General features: G+C 42.1%; 1 protein-coding gene across 1 annotated transcript; it reads left to right on the forward strand.

The window, feature by feature from the left end:
* Positions 1-301: 301 nt before the first annotated feature.
* Positions 302-24,489, forward strand: Tktl1 (transketolase like 1). The gene is given in 14 exon segments (XM_052747583.1): positions 302-435; positions 4,569-4,686; positions 7,317-7,414; positions 9,044-9,336; positions 10,838-11,031; positions 11,495-11,550; positions 11,552-11,657; positions 14,592-14,748; positions 17,570-17,700; positions 19,352-19,435; positions 20,430-20,526; positions 20,675-20,743; positions 20,746-20,793; positions 24,317-24,489. Coding segments are annotated over 14 exon segments (1,758 nt in total).
* Positions 24,490-25,075: the final 586 nt, after the last annotated feature.

Below are 25,075 nucleotides of genomic sequence, written 5' to 3' on the forward strand. Positions count from 1 at the left end.
GAAGACTATATGTGCAACAACAAAAGAATACATGCGTGGTGGAGGGATATATATATGTGTGTGTGTGTGTGTGTGTGTGTGTGTGTGTGTGTGTGTGTGTGTGTGTGTGTGTGTGTGTGTGTATGGCGAGATAGACATATAACTAGGATAGACTTATAACTTGTGGGCAGAGTTGAGTTATAAGCCCGTGGAATATGTGCGGAGGGATCAGTTCATGCCAGGGCGGAGCACCCCGGTCCTTTTAACTGAGTCGCAGGCTGAGGCAGCCATTTAGTGCTGCGGAGCATGACGCTCTGGTAACATGTCAGAAGCTGAGGCAAGCGGTGGGATGGCCGGCAACGCTGGACCAGATGAGAAAACGTTGCAGGTGTTGCGGGACATGGCCAACCGCCTGCGAATCCGTTCCATCAGGGCCACAAGCACCTCAACCACTAGGTAAGGCTGCCTGGGAGGGCCTTACCATGCGGTTCTTCAGTCCTTACTGAAGTTGTGAGGCGAATGGAACCTGCCGTTATCCTCCATTTTCTGCCTTCTGGGACCACCCACCGCCTTTAGATTCCCATGAAGTATAGTCTTCAGCCCTGGCGGCAGAGGCACTCCCCTGACTACTTTGTGACCAAGGTTCTGGAAGCCCACAAAACCTCCCTTAGTAAGGAGAAATCTAGAACCTAGTCGAGTGAGCGAGCAGTGTTCTCTGGTATTTATCAGGCTAGTTCTAGTTTGGCATTTTAGGGAGGAATGGAGTTTTGTGTGTAAGTTGCAATGGAATGGGGGGGGGGGTCGTGATTGAGCGGACCCTTACTCAGGACTTTAGGGTGAAAAACGAACCACGTTCTGTGGAGAGCACACCAGAAGGGTAGTACTCCAGGAGGTGGAGTGGGAAAGAGAGGAGGAAATGTGAGAGGCAGTGCATAAAATGTGTGGTTTCCCAAAAAGTACTTGACGGCTTGTAAAAAAAAAAAAAATGGTTAGTGAATTTGTTGATATTTGTTATTTGTTGAAGGTAATTTTGCACCGATATCGATGAAGGATAGGGGTCTATAGTTTTTTTGTTGTCTGTGTGGCCCAGGCTGGCCCTGACGTGGATACAAGGGATTCTCCTGCTTTCCCAGTATTTGGAGTTAAGACCTATAATGCTGCTAGTCCACAATTCATTCATATTCTCTCTGTTCTTCCCGCCCCCCTAGTTTTTCGAGACAGGGTTTTTCTATGTAGCCTTGGCTGTCCTGGAACTCACTCTGTAGAAAACTCACAGAGATCCGCCTGCCTCTGTCTCCCGAGTTCTGGGATTAAAGGCGTGCGCAACCCCCGCCTGCCCGTTTTTTTTAAAGATTAATTTATTATGTGTACTGTGCCTGCATGTATGCCTGCCCACCAGAAGAGGGCATCAGGTCATATTATAGATGTTGTGAACCACCATGTGATTGCTGGGAATTGAACTCAGGACCTTTGGAAGAGCAGCCAGTGCTCCTAACCTCTGAGCCATCTCTCCAGTCCCTCTCTTTTTGAGGCTTGTTTGTTTGGAGGTTTGGTCTTTTGGTTTTTTGGGGATAAGTGTCTCTCTACATAACCCTGGCTGTCCTGGAATTCGAAGTATAGACCAAGCTGACCTTGAACTCACAAAGATTCACCTACCTCTGCCTCCTGAGTGCTGGGATTAAAACTATGCACCACTACACCCATCTTGTCCACAGTTTTTCAATGACTAAACTACTAACTAAACTACTAATTGTATGTCTATTCAGACTTCCTAATACTAACTAGGTCCTGTTAGATTTTCTCTTTCTACATTTTTTTTTCAGTTATTTTGATTAACAAGTTTTTTTAGGATACAATTATCCACATTATTATAAAAAATTCTTTTTCATTTCTTTAGGGGTGACAAGAATAGCCTCATCTTCATTTTCTGAGTTATTTCAGTCTTTTCACAGTTTTGCCTATCTAGCTAAAGCTTTATTAATATTTTGCAAGAACCAACTTTGGGTCCTGTGGGTTGTACTTCAGTGCAAAATACTTGCCTATCATGCCCTGGGCTTGATCATTAGCACTGCACAAAAAAGAACCAAGTTTAGTTTTGTAGATTTTTACCTCTTTTGCTGCACTATTTTTTATATCTGCTATGATCTTTATTATTCTTCCTTCTCTTAAAGGCTTTTGGTTTAGTTATTTTGTAGTTCTTTAAGTAGGAAAGTTAAGGTCGTTGATTAGAAATTGTTAAAAAATGAGTTTTAGCTTTACTTTTTTCTTTACACTGCTTTTGCTGCATAAGTTTTAGATTTTTGTTTTTATTTTCATGCATCTGTTTCTAATTTTCCTTGTAATATTTTTCCTTTGGTTTGTATAAGAGTTCATTATTTAATTTCCACAACTATGTTGAATGTTTTCTGTTTTTCTGCTGGTTTATAATTTCATGTCCTTGTAACTCTGTTACACAAAGTACTTTGCATGTATTTTTTTTTCATCCTTCCCTGGAGTTCGGAGCACAGCTCAGTAGTAGACTATTTGCCTAGTATGTGCAAGGCCCTAGGTTCCATCCCCAGCACTGCAAACATAATTTGTCCTGAAACCTAAACCATGACATTAAGAGGACAATTTTGTTGCATTTTAAGACACTAGATTTTGGTTGGGTGGTGGTGACACATGCCTCTAATCCTAGCGCTCAGGGGGCATGCAGGTGGATTTCTGAGTTCGAGGCCAGCCTGGTCTACATAGTGAGTTCCAGGACAGCCAGGGCTACACAGGGAAACCCTGCCTCATGAGGGGGAAAAGACACAAGATTTTGTTTTGTTTTACATTTTTGTTTTATGGGTCTTAAGTACAGTCACATTGTCATCTTAATGTTATGCCAAGTCTACCACCACCACCACCACCACCACCACCACCACCACCACCACCACCACCACCACCGGCTGAGGTTACAATTATAGGGTATTACACCAGGCTTTTTTTAATGAAGCAAATATGTTTATTTATGTCTTTTATTTTATCAAATACAGAGAAGGATTTAAGAAGACAAATATTAGCCAGGCATAGTAGCAAACACCTTTAATCCCATCACTTGGGGGGCAGAGGCAGGTGGATCTCTGAGTTGGAGGCCAGCCTGGTCTACAGAGTTAGTTCTGGGGAAATCATTTAAAAAAATGTTTATTACAAGTATACCTTACCTTTTTTTTCTTTTCTTTTTCACCTGCCTCTGCCTCCCAAGTGCTGGGATAAAGGTATGTACCACTACCACCCAGCTTGCCTATCTTACCTTAAAGTAGATAGATGATTAGATAGTGCAGAAGTTTCTCCAGGTTTTTTGTTTGTTTGGTTTTGATTTTGTTGTTGTTGTTTGTTTGTTTGTTTTTTAAGCATGTGTTCTGGTGATTGGCAAACACTTTGCTGATGGAAGTAGCTCCCAAGTCCCTGCTTTATTTGTTTCTTACAGTAGTTTTTTTGGCTGGGGTAAGATGATATTTCATCTTTGTTGTTTGTTTGTTTGTTTGATTTTGTGATGCTGGAGATAGAACTTGATCACCCACGCACTAGACAATATTCTACCACTAAGCTGGCTTCCAGCCTCAGCCACTTGAATCCTGGGATTACAGGCATCAGCCACCATGTCTGGCCCTTATTGTAGTTTATATTTATATTTTCTTGGTAATTAATGATGCTATTTTTTTTTTTGAGACAGGGTTTCTCTGCATAACCTTGGCTGTCCTGGAACTCACTCTATAGACCAGACTGGCCTCAAACTCACAGAGATCCACCTGCATGTGCCTCTGGAAATATTTTTTATATACTTGTTAGCCATTCACACTTCTTTCTCTGAAAAATCTATTTAGATTATTTGCGCACTTTAATATTAAATTTTTGAGTTCCTTATCAAGATGAATATTAATGATCTGTCAAATGAATAGCTGGGAAATATTTGCAGGAAATAAGTTTTGTCCCCTGTCCTGTTCTCTCTCCCCTATAAGAAATTCATTTTAGGGGCTGGAGAGATGGCTCAGTGGTTAAGAGCACTGGCTGCTCTTCCAGAGGTCCTGAATTCAATCCCTAGCACCTAAATGGTGGCTCACAACCATCTAACTGTAATCCCATGAGATCTGATGCCCTCTTCTGGTGTGGAAATGTACATACAGACAAAACACCCATATACATAAAGTACATAAATAAATAAATCTTTTTTAAAAATTCATTTTAGGTAGTAGAATGGAATCTATGTGATGGTTCTGATAGAGCGAAGCATGTTGATGAAGGATGTAGAAGTTCTACAGATGATAGCATATGAGTAAAAGAATGCTCAAGTCAGTAACAAATTGAACTAAGCCCAGTGCATGTCACTGTGCAGAGAGAAAGAGGGCTTGGGAGGTTGCTGACCTCTCAAATGGCCTTTAGTGCCTCAAGCATAGGAGGCCATGGCCCAGCACCCTGACCCTTGGCTGAATTCAGTCAGGCCGGGGGAAATGACTGCTGCTTCTAGTTCAAAGACACAATATACTACTGCTATACATAGAAGTACAAGGTGCCCACTGAGAACCATTTGCCTGTGAGAAACGACTTGTATTGTGTCTGCCTTTCAGACATCTCACACCATGCAGCAGTGCTGCTGAGATCATGTCTGTGCTGTTCTTCTACACAATGAGATATAAACAGGCAGACCCAGAAAACCCAGACAACGACAGATTCATCCTTTCAAAGGTATAATGACAGGGGAATACTGCTGCTTGTTGTTTTGCAGGGGGATGGTTTTTGTTGTTTTGTTTTGAGACGGGTTTGTGTAGCTCAAGCTAGCCTCCAACTCACCATGTAGCCCAAGCTGACCATGAACTCCTTATCTTCCTACCTCCAACTTCTGAATTCTGGAATTATAGGTGTGTACCTTGCTTGATGCTTACTTCTTAAACTGCGCTTTAAAGACACCATATGTCAATAGGTGCCTTTTGAAATGGGCCCTTAAAATGGGCCATTTGGTACTTTTTTTATTCAAAGTTGTTCTAGTGAGGTCCACTTGGAGGCATATGATATGTATAGCAGGAAAGATGAAATGTGGCAGCTGGCCATCATTGGTACTCTTGCCTCATTCCACCTCACTCCACTGAAGTCCCCATAGATCATACTTTTCCCATCCTCTGTGCTGCTTTGAGAGGCAGGTGACTTCAGTGAATCTGCCTTGCTGAACCTGCAGAAAACTGATGATGACTTGGAAGAAGCATCAACTGAAAACTGAAGGGCTTTTAGTTTTACCAGTTTTCTTTTTTATTGTTGTTTTTTTGTTTTGTTTTTCCCAGCTAAGTAAGCCTGGGAAGTAGCCAAAAGATCTTTGTATGAGCAATTTCTTGAAACATACTTGGTGCTGGAACAAAGATAAGTACTGCCTGGAAGCTAATTCTTCCCCTGAGTGTACATACCTTTATTCTAGTTGCCACCACTGAGTTGTATCCCTCAATGCATAATAGTTTATAAGAAAAAGAAAACCCTATCTGGGTATGATGACACATACTTGTAATCTATACACTTAGGCAGCTGAGACAGGAGAATTACCAAGTTTGAGGCCAGCCTAAGCTACATAGCTCCAGGCCAGACTGGGCTACAAAAACAGCCTATCTAAAAGAAATGTGGGGTAAGAAACCTTTTCTGGACCCTTGTGCCATGTCATGCTTCTTGCTGGCACCCCACCCACAATCTCAATAGTCTCCTACTCCTAAGTGGAGGCTCTGACTCCACACCAAAAGATGAAGTCCTAAGACTTATTTGCCTTCTGCTTCACAGTTAGGAGAACGCAGAGATGTAGGTCTGTGCTCCAAGGGCATGTAAGACATCTGGGAGCCAGGGCTTGTTACTCTAGGTGTTTTTTTTTCTGTTGCTAATGAAACACTTTGACCAAAAACAACTTGAGGGGAAAGGATTTATTTGACTTAAACTTCTAGGTCACAGCCTATCATTTAGAGAAGACAGAAACTCAAGATACTTTACTGGCTTGCTTTCCTCTCTGACTCATACACAGCTAGCTTTCATATACACAATCTAGATCCCCTTGCCTAGGGATGGTGCTGCCAATAGTGGGGTGCAGCTGGGCTTTCCAAAATCAACCATCAATTAAGACAGTCTGTATCAGACATAGAAATGGGTCAATCTTATTGAGGCAATTCTTCAATTGAGGTTCCTTCTTCGATGACTCTAAGTTGTATCAAGTTGACAATAAAAACTAACCACCATACTCCATCTCTTGTCAACTTGACACAAACATGTCACTGTTAAACCATAACTTTCCTTTCTTGTCTATCCCCTAGATTTCATGTTAATGTCATATTATAAAATGCAGTACCACGTTAAAAGTCACCTATTCTTTAAGAATTCCAATGCTTTACAAGTTCAATGTCTCTTTAAAAGAGCAAAGTATCTTAGCTGAGATCCTACAAAATAAAAAAAAATAAGTTACATACTTTCTTCTTCCAAAAGGGAGAACCAGGGCATAGAAACAGTTAAAGCAAAACCCAAAATCCAGCAGTATAAATCAAATCCTGTAGCTCAATGTCCATTATCTCAGAGTCACTCATAATATAATCCTCTGGGCTCCAAAGGACTTGGGTAGCTCCACCTTCCCAATTCTGGCATCTGCAGCTCACACAGCTTGTCTCCTAGGCTCAGGTTCACACCACTTCACATCTGCTACTGTCTTTGGTGGATAGTGACAATGAATAAATTTAGTGTGTCTGAAAGCTCAGGAGCAAGGTGTCTCCCACCAAAGCAGCAGCATTTTGCCATGGCTTTTCATCCTGTAGGGGAGCACATTCTCTCCATGGAATACTAGTAACCTGTATACAGACTAATGGATATTAGCCAAGGGGAGGTAGAGTGACAGAAAGTTAATCACAAGCATTGGCACTGCCTAGAATACTCAAACACTTTTGTATTTATAGTTCTTTGAGAACCCATATTCTCCAAAAGATTTAACATCTGACTTGTGCACAGCTGAACCAAAGACTATGAAAATGCTTTACATTTTCTATTTTGCACTTAGGTTCCTTTCTCTGTGTTCTACAAGCTCCAGTTGCCATCACTATGCTGTGGATTCTGTGGCAATGGGTATCTTCCTTGTCTTTGTCACCCAGTTTCCAATTTAGGGTGGGCCCCAGGCTTGACCCATGGTCATCTTATGACCTTGATCTGAGACTTTGTAGATGAGGCAAAGATGATTTCATCCAGTGGGGTGGGAGGGGTAATTCCAATGGGTCAACAGGAGTAGCCTGCACTCAGTACTAGAAATCTGCCTGAAGCCCATGTTCTGTAGATGTTCGTATATTCACTGGGTCTCTTTTCTCTTACAGGGACTACCATTTGTTAATGTGGCAACAGGATGGCCTGGGCAAGGACTAGGGGCTGCCTGTGGGATGGCATATACTGGCAAGTACTTTGACCAAGCCAGGTAAAGCACTTACCAAAATCTATTTCACTGCCCCACCCCTGCACTTTGCCTCATTAGTTTGAGAAGACAATGATAGTTTTGAAAGTTCTGGTTGCAAAGTATTGAAGCAGTAAATAAATTCCATTTGTAGATCTGTTCTAGCATCTCTGGTTGGATCTAAGTGGTGAGTAGAGTATTAGAACACTAATATTTTCTGAGACAGCTTCATGTTTTCTGTCCTGCAAAGTTTCACTGTGGAATGAACAACATGTACTTTGCATTAGGAGCCCGCAAATATTAGTAACACATGTCCTTTACTGGGTTGGTTTACAATCTCTTTCTTGGATCTGTGCTTATCTGCTGCTTATAATGAGCAGTACTACAAATGAAATGCCTGGTTTAGACCTGGGATTTCCTGCAGCTCTGCTGCATGTGGTGAGCCTGAATCTAGAGCTCTTTTGGTTTAGTTTCTCCAGAGTGTGAGCTTATCTTTCATATGATCTCGGGAGATAGCTACCGAGCTCCTAGGAGGCCTTGTTCCAACTCAGAGAATCCCTTTGGAAGTACTTAGTTGTGTTTCCTCCACCCCTCCATCAGCTTGCTTGTTCCATTTCTCAAAGTTTACTCACACATTTCTCACTGCTGTAAGTTTTCACCCATGATTGCCTTTCTTAGTGATAACCTTGAGTTTAATAACTTTTCTTAAGGGTTAGGGAGATAGGTGACTCAGCAATTAAGAGCACTGGTTGCTCTTCCAGAAGACCCAGATTGGATTCCCAGCATCTACAGGCAGTTCACAACTGTCTGTAACTCCAGTTCCACGGGATCTGACATTTTCTTAGGCATACACACAGGCAAAACACTCATACACATAAAATAAATAAAACATTTTAAAAAAAAACAACTTTTCTTAAACCCACAGTACTTTCATGAGGTCTAGGGTGCATTTTATTGGTATAAATGGTTCATGTCTCTGCTGCAGAGGAGTGTATTGTTTATGGTGGAGCATAGCTCCCTAGGTAGGATATTTCCATTACTATGATGATTTGTAAATAAATTTTAAGGTCAGAAATAAAAGGCACCAATGCTTTAAAAAAATTGAGCTTTCGCGCGCACGCGCGTGTGCGGGGGTGGGGGGGGTACCTTATTTACATGTTTCAGGGACCTGCTTTCTCATTCCCTCTTGCTTGCTGACAAACCAGGAGAGGGAGCAGAAACAACTAAAAATAGTCTTAGAGCTATAATGAGACCACTAGTCAAAGTAAAGTCTGTCTCATGAGGCTCAGACTTCATTTCCTCAGCTGCTAAGCTTGTGAAGATTTGATGAAGAAAATAGCCTTAAGGACCTTCTGAAGTCTGAAGCAGCTCCCAGAGTCTCAGTGTGTGTGTGTGTGTGTGTGTGTGTGTGTGTGTGTGTGTGTGTGTGTCTGTCTGTCTGTCTGTCTGTCTCTCTCTCTCTCTCCCTCCCTCCCTCTCCGTCTCCCTCCCTCCCTCTCTCCCCTCTTCTTCTGCTCCTCCTCCTCCTCTTCTTCCTCCTTCTCCTCTTCCTCCCCCCTCCTCCTCCTTTTTTTAATCTCCCTGAAATTGATTTGCTTGGGTGGCCCAAGTGAGCCCCAGCAGGGTCCTAATTGAATCTTGATTTGTTTCTAGCTATCGGGTGTTCTGTCTTCTGGGTGATGGGGAGTCCACAGAAGGCTCTGTCTGGGAGGCATTAGCCTTTGCATCCTATTACAATCTGGACAATCTCGTGGCAATATTTGATATGAACCGCATTGGACATCCTTCTTCGTTGTAATCTAACCTCCTCCATGACAGGTGGAATACTTACGTGGTAGATGGCCATAATGTTGAGACCCTATGCCATGTGTTCTCACAGGCAGCTCAAGTGAGAGGCAAGCTCACTGCTGTGATTGCCAAGATCTTCAGGGCCCGAGGCATGCCAAGTACGTGTTTACTTCCTATGAGTATTCAAAACATTTGTCCATGGAGCAGAACAGACAGAAGGAAGCACTGACTGGGCTGATGGTTTTCCTTAGTGAACAGTGTTAATGCTGGTAACATGCGAGGCTGTTTCTCTCTCTTGACCTCACTAGCTAATATGTCTGGTTAGGATAGGAGGGGAAGGCCAAACTTCTACCAAGTAAACAAAGGTTTTTTGCCCTTGTAGAGAATGGCTAGTGGAACAGTTCACCAGTGGGAATAGTTTGCTAACAGGGAAGGATCTATTGTGATTAGTAGTCAGAAAATATGCTATATGTAGGGGGCAAGCCCATGAGTAAGGTGGTATATCCATATACATTTGTCTAGACCCAGATCATCTGGAAGAACACATAGAAAACAGAAGCTTGGGAACTGGGGCTAGTGATAGACTTATTTTTTTAATAAAATTTTATTCTAATTAATTCACAAATAAAAACATCAGCTACTTTAAGGAAGCCACTCAAACACTTTCCTAGTCCCAAACTCTATATATCTCACTGAACTTCTATACAGTTAGTATGGCCATGCTGAAGTAGTGGAGCTTCACTAAGGGTTTTTTACTTTCATTATTATATTTTTTATTCAGTTAATCCACCACATAAAGAGTTAAAACTAGGGGGGAAATGAGACTTAATACAAGATGTAATTCTTTGTACATTTCAAGATTATCCTCTGGAGTTGTCTATCTCAAATTTAGTTTCTCAAGTTTAAGTAGTTGAAGAAGATATGATTCATTTTTTTAAATAATATAGACAATTTAGAATAACACTGATCTGTGACTCCTCCCAAAAAAATACAGCCTTATTTCTGATTCTACCAATTTGGCAAATGACAACTTTACCAATGAGCTGCTGCCAGAACCTGAAATTTTTCCTTGCTTTCACCTCTCCCTTACCTTCCTTACATACCCAGTCACTAGAGTGTATCTCAGATGCATTCCCTCCTCTTTCTCTCTAGTACCTTACTGTCACTAAGTCCCCATTACCTTTGTAGAACTACAGCAGCTTCATGAAGAGTCTATGTGCTTCCTGATTACCTTTGTAGAACTACAGCAGCTTCATGAAGAGTCTATGTGCTTCCTGATCACTCTTTGGCAAGCACAGTACTACAACAGTAATCTTTCTATAGCACATCTGATCATTCACTCCCCTTCCAAACCTTTCATGGTTTCCAATCTTACTTCAGGTAAAAACTCATATACATAATTGTCACTCTGCTTGGTCTGTCTTTTCAGCCTTGTTTCCTTCATAAAACCCTCCTTTCACCAGCATGTGTCAGTGCCTCCCTTAAAAGCCTCAGGACCTTTCTTAGGCTGCTCTTACTGCAGTTCTATCCCAAGACCCCTATGTCCAGTCCTTATTCCAATGATTACTATTCAGATATCTTTTCTCTCAAAGTGACTTTCAGATGATCTGGAAGGTACTCATTAAGCACCTGGAGTGAATATCCTTTGTTTTGTTGTAGATATTGAGGATGCAGAAAGTTGGTATGGAAGGCCAATGCCAAAAGAAAGAGCAGATGCAATTATCAAATTAATTGAGAGCCAGATACAGACCAACAGGATTCTTGTACCACCAGCTCCTATTGAGGACTTACCTCAAATCAACATCATGGATATAAATATGACCTCACCCCCTGTTTACATAGCTGATGACATGGTAGGCAAAAATGTATAATATTAACTAAAGTCATGTACATCATCATTATGGTTTTTAAAAAATATTCCTTAATACACAGGAGTCTTCATTTATCCTGAACTCTGTGGATGAACCAGTTGGTAGGCAATAATGGAATTTTATTGATGATTCTAAGCAGTAAAGATCATTTTTGTCTCCTCTATATTAACTCTGAAATTTCTTCTTGTTTTGGGTGGGTGGGTTGGTTGGTTTGAGGAAAGTTTTATTTATTTGCTTTTTAAAATAGGATCTCACTACAGCCCAGGCTAGACTTGAACTCATTATCCTTCTTGAGTTCTGGAGTTACAGATGTAAACCACCATATATGTGATTCTGTTGGTAAATCAAAAATTTATCAAAGATAACAATTTATAAACCTATAAAGTAGTAACTCCTTTCTAAGTGTACTCCCAAGAAACTCTTACCACTTGACTTTTTGTTCTAGGTGTCTACTCAAAAAGCATGTGGTTTGGCTCTGGCTAAATTGGGCCATGAAAATGACAGTTATTGTGCTGGATGGTGACACCAAGAACTCCAACTTTTTTGACATAGTCAAGAAAGAACACCCAGAGAGATTCATCCAGTGTTATAGTGCTGAACAAAACATGGTGAGTGTATCATGCAGGTCTCTCAAGTCTTCTCTAACTATCAGTAGACTATGAAAGGCCTTCTACAGAAGCATTCCAGAGAAACAAGAGGTAAGTAGTCACCTAAAGTCAGAGAGGTGGTTTCTCTGTCTGCTAGACAGGGTGTAAACTGCCCAACACCCTCTGGGCATCCCACCCATACAGATTGAAAGCAGGCTGAGAGTTCTAGGTCTGAAATGTCCTAAGCTCCCTAGTAGCCCTTTCTGTCCCATCTAGCCTGTAACTAGGCAACTTACAGCCACCCAGGGACAAACAGATTGAGGAACTACCAGATATCTGTGAGTTTGAGGTCAGTCTCATCTATATAGTGAGTTCTTTGCCAGCCAGAGCTACATAGTGAAACCCTGTCACAAACAATTTCTTTTAATTAAAAAAATATCAATAGTTAAAAATTGTCAAAGAATTAAAAAGAAAGAATACTAATAGTTAAAGCTAGTACCTGGGCCGGGCAGTGGTAGTGGTGCACGCCTTTAATCCCAGCACTCTGGAGGCAGAGGCAGGCGGATCTCTGTGAGTTCGAGGCCAGCCTGGTCTACAGAGCGAGTTCCAGGACAGGCTCCAAAGCTACACAAAGAAACCCTGTCTTGAAAAAAAAGCTAGTACCCAAGGCAAATCTGTACCTCTGTTGCTGCCCAGAGTGATAATATGCAGAGAGTACCTGCACCATTCTCAAGAGAAAGGAGTTCATGTCAGGAAACCCTTAGAACTCTAAAACCAAGACCTGCCCACATAGAGGATGACAACTCTCTCCTGCCTTTACATTGCAGAGGCTAAAATAACCCTGAAGAGTACTTTTCTGGACAGGGAACTGGACTAGCAGAGCTCATGTGAATGTATTTTGAAACAAGTAGTCTGATATTTTAAAAAGATGAATTGCCAGCATTTAAAAATCAGATTTTTATGTAGAATCCAAATTTCTACATTCTCTTGAAAAGTAGAAATAACTGCCAAGTGGGTTGGCATTCCCTCACAATGCCTACTGGCTGGAGTCAAGCATTATCCCTGTTTAGATGGGCATTCCCAGCCAGCTCTCCAGGGGTACTGTACTCTGCTGGCCCCATTGTTCTTTTATAGCACTTCTCTAACCCACCAGTACTGGAATTTAAGCATACCTGTTACATAATAGGTCATCACAATATTCATTCTTGGGTCTTTTCATTTTGGTTTTATTGTGGTGTTATGAATTGAACCCAGGGCCTTGCATAAGCAAGGCAAGTGCTCTACCACTAAGCTACATCCACAGCAGCTCTTTTTATTTAGAAAAAAGAAGTGCAATCCTTATTTTTGTAAATTGACCTTCCTATCGAAAAGCTTGCTGGTATGATTGCTTCATTGATTACTTCAGTCAAGAGCCATGTATTCTGGGCCTCACTTTGGTAGGCCTCCAACTATTCAGCTGAAAATGAACCATACATTTTTGATCTTCATGCCTCTGCCTCCCAGCCACATTGCCTGGCTCAGCATGATTATTTCAGTTTGTTTATTATTTGATCTGAAGATTTTATATTCCAGAATGCCACCCAATATAAAATTAATGTAGGTGTAAGCATGTCTTTTAACAGTTTGTTAGCTGGAAGATAGTTGGTAAAAAGACAGTGGGGAAAAAGGCCATGGGCCTTTTCTCTGGCAGATAAATGTAAAGCCAAATCAATTAACATTTAAGTATCTTGATTTTGGAACCAGCCACAACCATCACCACCCCCTTGGAAGTTCTTGTTTGCTCCCAGAGGTCATGTCCTAGTTCAAACCTGCCTAAAGTATATGAGTCTGAAGTGCCAAGGGAGATGTAAAGAATAACAATATAAAGTGGAGGTCATTAATAATGTGCATATCAGGGGCTGGAGAGATGGCTCAGGCAAAAGATCCAAGTTTGCTTTCCAACACAATGCTGGGCAACAGCCTGTAACTTCAGCTCCAGGGGATCCTATGGTCTCTTCTGGCCTCCATGGGCACCCAAACACACTGACACCATAGAGGGTAAGAGGAGGGGAGAGAGAGAGATTTTTTTTAAATTGTGCACAACAGAGCAGGTTTAGACCAGTCTCCTAGAATCAATGGCCCAAAGAGGAAGAATGAACACAGAGCTCTGAGAACTCACCCTATATGCCCATCCATGAACAAGAGGTTTGCACACTCTAGCCACCTTCATGAGGCAGCAGGACTGGTCCTATTACCACACCACAGAAATCTGAAGCATGATGGATGGTCCTTGTAACAAAGAGAGGTAATTTGTTCTGAATACTAGTGAGAGGTCAATTGTTATGCCACTCAAGGTAAAGAGACCACTTGGAAAATTTTTAACTTTAGGGTTCTTCATGGGAATGGAGGCCTAGATGAAGTAGGCTAAGGAGAAAGTAGAAAATGAGAAAGTGGAGATAATGACTAAATGACTTTTTCAACAAATTTTCTGTGAAGTAGAACCAATGAGGGCAGTTTTTGGAAGGAAGGGTAAGGTGGAATGGGAAAGCAGAGATGGAAGATATTGACACATAATTAAATGATAACAGATGATTTAAGAGAAAGTGAGAAACTGATTGAAAGGGAAGGAGTGGTAGAATTCTAGTAAGAAAAAGGTTGGGATCCAGGATGAGCAGTGGACAAACCATCCACAGGGAGGAGCAAGCTGATGGCTCAGGGTGGAGGGCAGGGAGTGGATAGGCAGATGGATAGATGCTCCATTTCTTAACTTGGTCTCTAGGAGGTGTGAGGTTAAGTATACCACCTGAGGTGGGTAAAAGAGATCCAAGGAAGAGCATAGAAAAGAGGCATGCTAGGACTGCAGAATAGTTAACCATGTGCAGAGTAGGAGTTACATCATGTAGTCTCTGTGGTTTAACGGGGGAGGGGATGAAGCCAAATCCAGGGATGTTCTGCTTCCTGTTCTTTGTGTTTTAGGTGAATGTGGCTCTGGGCTGTACCACCCGTGACCGGACCATTGCTTTTGTTTGCACCTTCGCTGCCTTTTTCACCCAAGCATTTGATCAGATACACATGGGAGCCATCTCTCAAAAGAACATCAACCTTATTGGTTCCCATTGTGGGGTATCTATTGGTATGCATTCTGAATATCGTCATGTTGATAGCTTTGTTTAGACTTTGTATTTTCTTACTGTTCACAAAAGGGATTTATTTTTGAAAATCTTTATTGTGTTTTAGATGTTTCAGGTACTCTGGATACCAATCCAGATGAGACACATTACTGTAAAGTACCCATTCAGTCATTGAGGAATACTTTCTGCAGGCCTTTCTGAGATTTGCAGTATACTAAATCTGGAATAAGGACAACACACACATCCCAGAATTGTTTTCTGTGCTCTGTGTGGTCACAGCTAATTGGAATAAGCAGCTGTGAACAGCTGAACACACATTTAGGTAGAAGTAGAGCAAGGATTGCTGTTCCACATTTTTGCTTTGTGCAATGGGAAACTTTGAGGAATATGATGCAGGAAATTATGGTAATGAAAACTTCATTCTAATATCAGTAACCTGCCAGGGATTGCTGGAAACAGGAAAATCTAAGATAGGATTGAAGTAAGATGGGAACCAGCAAGAGGGTAGAAAACCAAAGGTGGCCCTGAGAGAGTAAAGAAAAGAATAAATGTTGCTGACTAATGGAAGGATCTGGAATTATATAAAAAGCAAAAAAGCAAGTATCCAGGAGTTTCTTAGTTGACAATGTCAGGGACTCCTGCTCATGAATTATAGAAATTGCATGGGAAAGATGAGTAAATTTGTGGAATAAGTCGTCTAGATAGTTGTGACAACTTACATCTGCTGCTAGATGTGCACTCAGGAACCATAAAGTGACTCCTTGGCAGAACTAAACTATAGAAAGCAGCTCTGGCTAGAGCTGGGTGTGAAGATAGCTAAGTGAATATGAAGCGAGGCACAGATGGTAGTCCAGGGAGCAAGTATAGCTGAGAGACAAGGCAAGTGAAGCATACCAGCACTTTAGCATGGACAGGGATAGCAGCTGAGAAAGTGCCCCCAAATCTTTAACCAAAACTGGGTTCAGTAAGAATTTGAAAATCAGGACAGCTACAGAGACAAATGGATCTAATGTAGAGAGGATCTGGGCTTCTGAAGTTAGACAATTGTCCTAAGCAACAGTGTACACAGGACACTCCTTTTCCCAGGAAGAAGTAGGCTCCCTCTCTGTATGTACATTGTGATTTCTGTACACTAATCCCACATACCCAAGGGCATACTTAGTCACAGCAGCATCTGAGGGTATCCCAAAAGTATGTTATCCGGTACTTGAAAGGCCTGCCAAAATGAATAAGATACTTCAATCTAGAAAAATCTGATTTCTTGAGAGTGAGAAGTAGAATAGAGCCAGAAATACAAAGCCTTGGGATGCTCTTAAGAAGAGGAGGACACCCCGTGTCTTTCTTGGGGTCCTGTTTTCCAGGTAGCCTCCCTGGTGATGTGAGTAGCAGTCCAGTCATCCTTGTTCCACATCTACTATCCACTTATGAGTGAGTACATACCATGTTTGTCTTTCTGAGTCTGGGTTACATGGTATGTACTCACTCATAGGAGGATACTAGATGTGGAACAAGGATGACTGAACTGCTACTCACATCACCAGGGAGGCTACCTGGAAAACAGGACCCCAAGAAAGACACGGGGATCGCCCAATGACGGAGAAATGGAAGAGGTCTACATGAACAGCCTGGACATGAGTAGGGGTAGTGAAGGGCGAGGGTCGAGGCAAAGAGAGCTTGGGGGAGCGGGAGATCCCAGCTGAATCAACAACAGAGAGGGAGAACAAGGAATAGGAGACCATGGTAAATGAAGACCACATGAGAATAGGAAGAAGCAAAGTGCTAGAGAGGCCCACAGAAATCCACAAAGATACCCCCACAACAGACTGCTGGCAAAGATCGAGATACAGCCCGAACTGACCTACTCTGGTGATAGGATGGCCAAACACCCTAATTGTCGTGCTAGAAACCCCATCTAACTACTGAGGGATCTGGATGCAGAGATCCATGGCTAGGCCCTGGGTGGATCTCTGGGAGTCCAATTATCGAGAATGAGGAGGGTTTATATGAGCGAGAATTGTTGAGACCAAAGTTGGATAAAGCACAGGGACAAATAGCCAAATGAATGGAAACACATGAACTATGAACCAATGACTGAGGGGTCACCAACTGGATCAGGCCCTCTGAATGGGTGAGACAGTTGATTGACTTGATCTGTTTGGGAGGCATCCAGGCAGTGGGACCAGGTCCTGTGCTCATTGCATGAGTTGGCTGTTTGAAACCTGGGGCCTATGCAGGATCACTTGGCTTGGTCTGGGAGGAGGGGACTGGACCTACCTGGACTGAGTCTACCAGGTTGATCTCAGTCCACGGGGGAGGCTTTGCCCTGGAGGAGGCGGAAATGGGGGGTGGGCTGGGGGGCAGGTGAGGGGGGCCGGAGCGGGGAGAACAAGGGAATCCGTGGCTGATATGTAGAACTGAATTGTATTGCAAAGTGAAAATAAAAAATTAAAAAAAAAAAAAAGAAGAGAAGGACACAGGATCAGAGACTGGGTAGGGCTGACTCTGGCCAGTGACATTTAGGTAAGAAAGAATACTGGGTTAACTTGAACAGTACTTCTAATACTGTGTGACCAGCCAACTGATTACTGATCTGAAAGATCATTTGATAGCCTAACCTAGAATATTTTAGTGAGCTTTCAAGGAAGATGGTTATGTAAAAGCTAATGTCAATTACAGCAAGTGTTGAACCATGCAGGGCTTTGCTGTAATACAGGGTGTTCTGGAGCAGTAAGAGTAGCTGCTTCTCAAGAACGATGGAAGGAGTTGAGAGTGGGTTCCTGGTAGGGTTGTGTTCATGTTTTTGTTGGTCTGTGGCTTTCTCAGGTGATGACAATCCCTATCACATGGCCCTGGAAGATCTGGCCATGTTCTGAGCAATTCCCAACTGTACTGTTTTCTATCCAAGTGATGCCATCTCCACAGAGCATGCTGTTTATTTGGCAGCCAATACTAAGGTATGTTTAAAGGATGCCAAATCAGAAATGGTTCTGAACTCTACTGCAAGTTTTGAACTGATGAGAGTTTTGTTTCTTTTCCTATCATAAAATATAAAATGTGATGCTAGATACTGAGGGTGCTAGCATATTGCTAGTATGAGGCCCTGGGTTTGATCCCCTGCACCATATTAACTGGTCATGGTGGTACACACCTAAAATCTTAGCATTCAGAAGATGGAACCAGGAAGGTCAAAATTGCAAGGTCACCTTCAGCTATATTGATAGTTTTAAGCCAGCCTAGGATGCATGAGACCCTAACAACAGGTGACTGTGCACATGAATGCATTGGAATTGTAAAACATGGAAAACTTACTATATAGGGCAAAAGAGATGGCTCAATGGAAGTGTGAGTACCAGAATTCAGATCTCTAGAAATCATAAAAATTGGACAGGAGCCAGGTGTGTTGATGCACACCTTTAATCCTAGCACTTGGACTTGAAAACGTGTGCATTCAAGTTGACAATACAGTTATATTTACACCTTCTCATTAGAAATGGCTGACTCACTTCATATTCACATATTTAAAGTCTTTCTAAGAATGAATCATTACAAACTATATTGTGGTGAAATTAATTTTTAATGTGTTTTGGGCTTTCTTGTCATCATGAGTCAGTGCCCCTGCCCTGACTTTTTGTTCCATGAGGACAGGAAACGTCAGTGCATATTTTAGAAATCTTCCCAAATCAAAAAATCGGACAACATGGAAAATTTATCACTGAGGATATCACTAGGGTCCTGCTTGAGATATTCCTGTCTCAGTATAATCTGTTCACTGGCAGTTGAGCTTCTTCCTCACTCCAGAGTCTGCATTTTGTTGTTAGTATGAAGAACTGTTCACTCTTCTTTCCTATTGTTTAATGACTTATTACTTAGAATTTATGGTTTGGCTTAATTTTCATGTTTTTTTTCTAATTTTGGGGATTATAATATAACATTTCTCTTCTTTTTCCTCCTTCCAAACCCTCCCATATACCCCTCCTTGCTCTTTTTCAAATTCATGACCTCTTTTTTCATTAATTGTTGTTGTTGTTGTTGGTGGTGGTGGTTGTTTTGTTGTTGTTGGTGGTGGTGGTGGTGTTGGTGTGTGTGTGTGTATACCATATATATTCCTAAATATAACCTGTACAGTCTGTATATTGTTACTTGGACATTTATGTTTTCAGAGCTGGCCATTTGGTATTGAATAACCAATTGGTGTGCTCCTCTCTGAGGACTATTTCTCCTACTCTTTGCATTCATTAGTTACCTGTAGTTCTTTGTGTAGGGTTGAGGTATCCTGGTCTTCCCTACCCTCTTCCATGTTAGCTCGTCTATAGTTGTCCTTGTTCAGTTGATGTTTTGGCAGTCATGTTGGTAAGATTTTATGAGTGTAGCTTGTGACATTTCTAGGAGACACAGTCTCATGGTACACTCCCTGTTCCTCTGGCTCTTACAGTCTTTACACCCCCTCTTCCTCAATGTTCACTGAACCTTACATTTGAGAGTGTTTTGTAGATGTATCCATTGAGACTAGGCTCCACAGCTCTGCATTTTGATTGGTTGTAGTTTTCTCTAATGATCTCTATCTGTTGCAGTTTGGTTTTTTAACTGCAGTTCTTGTTTGCACAGGAAATGTGTTTCATTCGTACCAGCCAAACAGAAACTGCAGTTATTTACACCACTCAAGAAACCTTTCAGATTGGACAGGCCAAGGTGAGGGCATAAGTTTTCCTGTGCTGTCCAATATCCATTATATAAAGAAATCCATTCTAACCCTTGCATATGTTCTGGTTGCTTTTCCATTAATAAATCTGTTTTGATCTTTTCCTGATTCTGTACTTCTTTCCAAATGGAATCTCTTTCGTTCAGTTTTTTGTTTTGTTTTGAGACAGTATCTCATTATGTACCCCAGGCTGGCCTCAAACTTGGAAACCTTCTACCTTACTGTCTCATGTGCAGGGGACTATAGATATGTGGCAGCACACCCAACTTTGTTGATTCCTTTTATAGGAGAAGGGTTTGTCTGATTTTTATGGTGCTAGAAATTGAGACTGGGTCTTTATACATGCTAGGCAAATGCTCTATCTCTGGGTACATTGCCAGCCTTTTTGTTTTTTGCATTTGTACTTATCAATTGTGTTTGTGTGTGGCAGGTGCACCACTGCATGCAGGTGTAGAGGTCAGAGGACAACCTTGAGGTGTGATTGGTTCTCCTCCTTCCACTATGTGGGTCCAATGAATTAAACTCAGGTCATCGGGCTTGGTGGCCAGCACCTTTACCAGCCAAGCTTTCTAGCCTATACAGTTGTCAGCCCTTTCTTAAAAAAATTTTTTTTCTTGGTTTTTGAGACAGGATTTCTCTGTGTAGTTTTGGTGCCTGTCCTGAATCTCGCTCTGTAAACCAGGCTGACCTCAAATCATAGAGATTCGCCTGCCTCTGCCTCCTGAGTGCTGGGATTAAAGGCATGCGCTATCACCACCCGGCTAAAGTTTTATTTTAAGGTAAGTTCTCAACCAAATTGCTCATGCTGTCCTTAAGCTTGAAATCTTCCCGCCTCTGGTTCCTGAGTGACTGGGAATTCAGATGTGTACCACTGCACCTGGTTTGTAGGTGAATTAACTAATAAATTTGATAGTCAGGAGCAATTTGTCTTTGAGATGTGTCTTTCCACAATAACCACATTTTGTTTTGTTGGTGCTATACCAGGTTGTCCGACGCAATGACAATGACAAGGTCACAGTTATTGCAGCAGGAGTCACTTTGCATGAAGCCCTAGTGGCTGCTGATGAGCTCTCTAAAGAACGTCAGTTGATTGTGTAAACATTGAAGTTATGGGAAGAAGTAGAATGTCAGCTATGTGATATACCCAGACTGATCTTTTCATTTTAACCTCTGAACATCCCTTATTTTGAGTTTGCTTCTTACACTAAGCTGATATTACTATTCTCCAGATATCTCTATCCGTATCATTGACTTGTTTACTGTTAAACCTCTGGACATTGCCACAATCATTTCCAATGCATTTCCACATCTGGCCGAATTATCACCGTGGAGGAACATTACCCAGAAGGTGTGTTGGATACATTGGATATGGTTTTGTAAGTTTGTTTTGGTAGAATTTTTTTTGGTAGAAAGTGTTTTTGTTTTGCTTGACTGGAGATACACCATGTTCTCTACATAGCCAACAATAGTTCAATATACCTTTGTTATACTCTCTACAAGTGCATCCATGTGGGGGCCTCTCAGCCACACAGAGTGGTTTCTTGAACATGGAACATTGTCTGTATATACTTTATGAGTCCCTATCATACAGCCCAGTCAACTAGGGTGGGTCAGTAGCAACACTAAGGTGGCTAATTGAGCAATAGACAGGGAAAAATTCACAAACACTTCTACAGCTTCTTTTGAGTATTGAATTAATAGTTCATTCCCCTGCCCCTTAAAAAAAACTAGCTCCTGGCAGAGAGTGGTGGCATATGCCTTTAATCCTAGCCGTTGGGGGGCAGAGGCAGGTGGATCTCTGAGTTTGAGGCCACTCTGGTCTACAGAGCAAGTTCCAGGACAGCCAGGGCTACACAGAGAAACCCTGTCTTGATAAACAAAAACTTAGCTCCTTGAACCAGGCTTGCTACACACACCTTTAATATGGCACTGAGTCAAACACAAAGGCAGGTAGATCTCTGAGCTTGAGGCAGTCTGGGCCCACATAGCATGTTCCAGATGACCTAGAGTGTCTTAGTTAGGATTTCTATTACTGCAACGAAACACCATGAACAGAAAGCAAGTTGGAGAGGAAAGGGTTTATTCAGCTTACACTTCGACATTGCTGTTCATCACCAAAGGAAGTCAGGACAGGAACTCAAGCAGGGCAGGATATTAGAGGCAAGAGCTGATTGATGTAGAAGCCATGAAGGGGAGCTGCTTACTGGTTTGTGTCATCCTACTTTTATAGAACCCAGGACCAGCAGCCCAGGGATGGCCCCACCCACCATGGGCTGGGCCCTCCCCCATTGATCACTAATTGAGAAAATGCCTTACAGCTGGATCTCATGGAGGCAATTCCTCAACTGAGGCTCCTTCCTCTCTAATGATTCTAGCTTGTGTCAAAACCAGCCAGTACAACTGACCCCTTGTCAACTTGATGCCCAAACACATCACTATTAAGCAACAATCCTTCCTTTCTTATTCATCCCTAAGATTTCACATTAAAAACATAAATAACTTTAAAAGTCTCACAGATTTTACAGATTTACACACATTAAAATTGTAGTCCCTTTAAAATATCCTATCTTTTAAAATTCAAAATCTCTCAACTGCGGACTCCAGTAAAACACTTTCTTACTTCAAGAGGGAAAAATCAGGTACAGTGTCAATCAAATCAATGCAAAATCAAATTCCAACCATCCAATGTCTGGGGTACACTCACAATCTTCTGGACTCCTCCAAATGACTTGGGTCACTTCTCCAGCTCTGCCCTCTGTAGCACACAGCTTGTCTTCTAAGGTTCCAGCTGGCTCCACTCCACTCCTGCTGCTGTTCTTGGTGGTCATCACCCCACGGTACTGGCATCTCTAAAATGCTGGGGTCTTTGTTGCAACTGGGCTTCACTTTTCACCAATAGCCTCTCATAGGTTCTCTTCATGCTGCCAAGCCTCAGCCTCTTGCATATTCTGGGCCTTCAACTGCCACTGAGGATACACTTTCACCAATGGCCTCTCCTGGCCTCTCACAGTGCCAAACCTCAGCTGTTCTCCATGACTCACCCCTTCCTGCTTTCAAAGCCAGTACCACCTGGGTAGCTCTTACACATTACCAAGTCTGGCTGCCAGGACAAGGTACAACCTTGGCCTCTTCTGGAACTCAGGTTCTCTGTGCTCTCAGGAAACACTTCCCAGAAGATTTCACCTCAGTGATGCTGGTCTCTTCTTAATCACCACTAATTTCTTAGCTCCAACTAGCCAGCATAGATTGTCCCAGTAGCATAAAGGTTTCACTTCAATAGTTCTGGTATCTTGTTAATCACAGCTGATTATTTAGCCCCAGCTAATCAGAAACACAGAATTTTAAATCAAAATAACAAACAGCCCTGATAGTCTTTAATCTTCCCTTTGAAATTTCACAAGCCAGGCCTCCATCTTCTGAACTGCTCTCAACATCCTTATCTTCCAAGCTCCCACAGAACATCCTACTGAGGTCTCAACACTCAATGCCTCTTCTACACAAAGTTCCAAAGTTCTTCCACACACAGTCCTCCCAAAAACATGGTCAAGTCTGTCACAGAAATATTCCACTATGCTGGTACCAATTTGTCTTAGTTAGGATTTCTGTTGCTGTGACAAAAAAAACCATGACCAAAAAGCAAGTTGGGAAGGAAAGGGTTTATTTGGTTTACACTTCCAGATCATAGTCCATCATTGGAGGAAGTCAGGACAGGAACTCAAACAGGGCAGGAACCTGGAGGCAGGAGCTGATTGATGCAGAGGCCATGAAGAGGTGCTGTTTATTGGTTTGCTCCCCATGGCTTGCTCAGCCTGCTTTCCTATAGAACCCAGGACCACCAGCCCAGGGAATAATAGCACCACCCACAATGGGCTGTACCCTCCCGCATTGATCACAAATTGAAAAAATGCCTTACAGCTGTGTCTCATGGAGGCATTTCTTCAACTGAGACTCTTCTCTCTGATGACTCTAGCTTGTATCAAATTGACACAGAACCAGCCAATACATAGGGATACATAGACCTGTCTCAAAAACAACTGGATCCTTGCAAACAAAAGAGGAAATGGCAAAAAGTAAGAGTATTTCAGGGAGCTAAGGCTTGGGCTATATTTGGGCCTAGAAAATAGGTAAAATAGACAACATTCTGTTTTTATGACACAAGACCCTAAGACCACATCTCACTGGGTATTTCTCTGGAAGGGCTCCCAAATCTAGCATGCAAGTGTGGGAACCTCTGGTAGAGATGGGAGAAATACCTGCCCCCATGAAGGACACAACACTTCCCACAATGACCATGTCTGTCCAAGGGTACACATAATTAGAGACTGGGCACCCCATGATTCTATTGAAAGCTGGTCATGTTGGCATCTTCTGCCAGACATTTGTACCAAAATTCACCTGACTCCTGGCAGAAAAGTGGGCATTTGTCATAGTCTGCATCACTTGCACTTGTATTCTAGGCACAAGGGCTACCCCATGAAGAGGGAGAGGTAATAGCAGTGAAAAATGCTTGTACCAGCCAAGGGCCACCCTATCAAGCTAGCAGCCTGTTACTTCTCTTTGACATGGTTCATTGTGTTTAGTGGTTTTCAGACCCCTGGCAGCTTTAAGAGTCCTAGTTTCCACAACCACCGCCCCCACTGCCAAATTACTGGAGACCAGGTTGAGATTAGCCCCCTGCTGTGTGTGAATAGGGAGATGATTATAAGATGTGGGATTAGAAATGAGAACTCTTTAAGCCAGTTGGAGCATGATGATTTGGGTGAATCAAAGACTAATGAAAGTACTTTGCTCGAAAACCAGCAGATTTAAAAGTGTATCACAGGACTTTTAAGGCTTACAGAAGAGATGTTAATATCCCGTTTTTTCCCTAGGTGGCATTGGGGAAGCTGTCTGTGCAGCAGTCTCCATGGAGCCTAACTTCATAGTTCATCAGCTGGCAGTGACGAGGTTGCCTCAGAATGGGAAATCCAGTGAAGCACTAGATTTTTCTGGAATCAGTGCCAGACACATCAATGTAGCTGTGAAATGCATCTTAATGAATTAAATTAGCTGTTGGTTTTTGTCTTAGAAGACTAGCCTCTTTTCTGTGTATTTATGCTTGTACCAAAACCATCACTTAGAAATGATTGTGCTTTGTTCTCCTTAAAGGCAAAACCAGCTAACACCTTTATTCCTCATTCAGTAATTCTAATTTCCCTTTCATATGTGACTACATATATGAATATTCATTGTTTTAACCATCAAAATGGGTTATATTTAAAATGGCAGAATAGCTAACAAGACAACCACCTGATACTGAACTTTCTCATAAGACTGCATATAAGTGAATTAAGGATCAATGTAGAAGTGACAGTTTAAAAAGTATTTCCCTCATAAGTAAAGCAAATATGTGTTGAATTAGAGTCCTCAGCCCAGCTTTCACAACACTAGACCCCTGAAATCCATAGTGCAGTTCGACTTGAGTTACCATGTATGCTGCCTTCCTACCTGCAGCTTCCTGAGTAATATGTAACTTCAGGTGCTCTTGAATTTTCTCTGCTGTTTCCCTTCATATCTCTTCCACAGTTCACAGGCTGGTGAACAGAATGAAAGCAGTTAGGATGTCTTGTGCTGTTTGTGATGACTGTTCT

Source organism: Peromyscus californicus, unplaced genomic scaffold (genome assembly GCF_007827085.1).
Source record: "Peromyscus californicus insignis strain IS unplaced genomic scaffold, ASM782708v3 Scaffold_10__1_contigs__length_136768540, whole genome shotgun sequence".
Taxonomy (NCBI): Eukaryota; Metazoa; Chordata; class Mammalia; order Rodentia; family Cricetidae; genus Peromyscus; species Peromyscus californicus.